This window comes from Aplysia californica, unplaced genomic scaffold (assembly GCF_000002075.1).
Source record: "Aplysia californica isolate F4 #8 unplaced genomic scaffold, AplCal3.0 scaffold00023, whole genome shotgun sequence".
In the NCBI taxonomy this organism is placed as follows: domain Eukaryota; kingdom Metazoa; phylum Mollusca; class Gastropoda; order Aplysiida; family Aplysiidae; genus Aplysia; species Aplysia californica.
This window is the reverse complement of record NW_004797293.1, coordinates 2114831-2116429: the sequence shown is the minus strand read 5'-3', so window position 1 is coordinate 2116429 and position 1599 is coordinate 2114831. Positions and strand designations below refer to the sequence as shown.

Sequence of the window (1599 nt, the reverse complement as noted above, 5' to 3'; positions counted from 1 at the left end):
TGGGGGGGGGGGTTGGGGGACACTATGTTACCCATATTGACATTGTTAATTTACGACGACAGAGAGCTTTGAGTCCTTTCTACGTATATTAAGATTGCTAACCCTTCAACAGCTGATAGCTTCATGTCTTGAGTCCATTCTACGTATATTAAGATTGCTAACCCTTCAACAGCTGATAGCTTTGTGTCTTGAGTCCATTCTACGTATATTAAGATTGTTAACCCTTCAACAGCTGATAGCTTCGTGTCTATGATGTTACTTATGTTAATACTGTTAACCTTTTTCTTTGCAGCGGAGAGCTTCGCGTCCATGCTGCGGAAGTACCAGACCTCGTCGGACCAGCCAGTCCCGACCGGCACCACCATGGCGGAGGTTCTCAACAGTTTGACGCAGGCCTCCGACAGCGAGACGGACGTAGCGATGTCACCTCAGGACGAGGCAGACGGGGATGAGGAGGAAGAGTTTCAGGTGAGGTGACATTTGTTTTTCCCCTCTTTCCTTCCCTGCTGGTGGGAGAGGGCACATGACTGTTTTTTTCCTTAGATGTAGGGATTTTTACGCCCCTATCGACACAATTTAGTGATGGTTGGTTGCAGTGCTGGACAATTACTTAAGGTAATGGAAATAAAATAGAGGTAACAGAGATAATGATGATAATTAAAGTAATAATAATAATAATAATAGTAATAAATTTAATAGTAATAATGACAATAATAATTAATTTCATTTACAGTTAAACATTGGTATAGTGTGCAGGGCTTACAACTTGCTATCGGCTGTAATGTTCTTTTTCTGAAGCCCCAAGTCCCATTTAGTCTTCTTCTTCTTCTCGTTCGCATCACACTTGAAGTCTGGTATCTGTCATAAATTGGGCCGTCCTGCTCAATTCAGTCCCATTTAGTAATTATACTCTTTTCAGGTAATACATAACTTGGTTACGACATTCAAAATAATTGGGTATGAAGGGAGATTATCATGAGGTTATACTGTATATAAGGGATTTCCGCTTTAAAAAGTGCTCAGTGTTCTTTTTTAATCTTAAGTTCTGCCCGTCCTATTATTTTAGCGTCCCTGAAAGAAGGATTTTTGTTGTTGTTGTAAATGCAACTGCCCCTCCTGCCACCTGCACTGGCGCAGTATTGTAATTTGATTTTTCTGAGACACACTTTGAGGAAGATCTCTCAACACTTATGTCCCAACCAACTAACCATCAATATGCCAGGAGTGCTTATGTAAAGCTAGATAATGTCCATTCTCTCGCAACATAATACATTCATTCTTTTCCCGAACCCGCTTGAAAGCACATTATTATGCCTTTTGTGCCTGTGAGAATCTGCTGCTATTTCTCTGATGGCATTGTTTTTCTCCTGTGACAGTTATGTCTCGTAAGCTCCTCCCATGATGCCTTTCTCCTGCTCCTTCCATGTCATCTCTAAGCCCCGCCTTCTCTTTTTTTCTCTTCCTATTATGATGTCTGTCAGCCCCGCCTTCTCTTTTTTTCTCTTCCTATAATGTCTGTCAGCCCCGCCTTCTCTTTTTTTCTCTTCCTATAATGTCTGTCAGCCCCGCCTTCTCTTTTTTTCTCTTCCTATAATGTCT

General features: G+C 41.5%; 1 protein-coding gene across 1 annotated transcript in view; it reads left to right on the top strand.

Annotated features, from left to right (window-relative positions):
• Nucleotides 1–1599, top strand: part of LOC101848489 — a gene marked incomplete at its 3' end in the record, with an annotated part of 41489 nt that overhangs the window by 16380 nt on the left and 23510 nt on the right. The window contains 1 exon segment of the mRNA XM_013088431.2: nucleotides 293–468. Coding sequence (XP_012943885.1) covers nucleotides 293–468 — 176 coding nt within the window.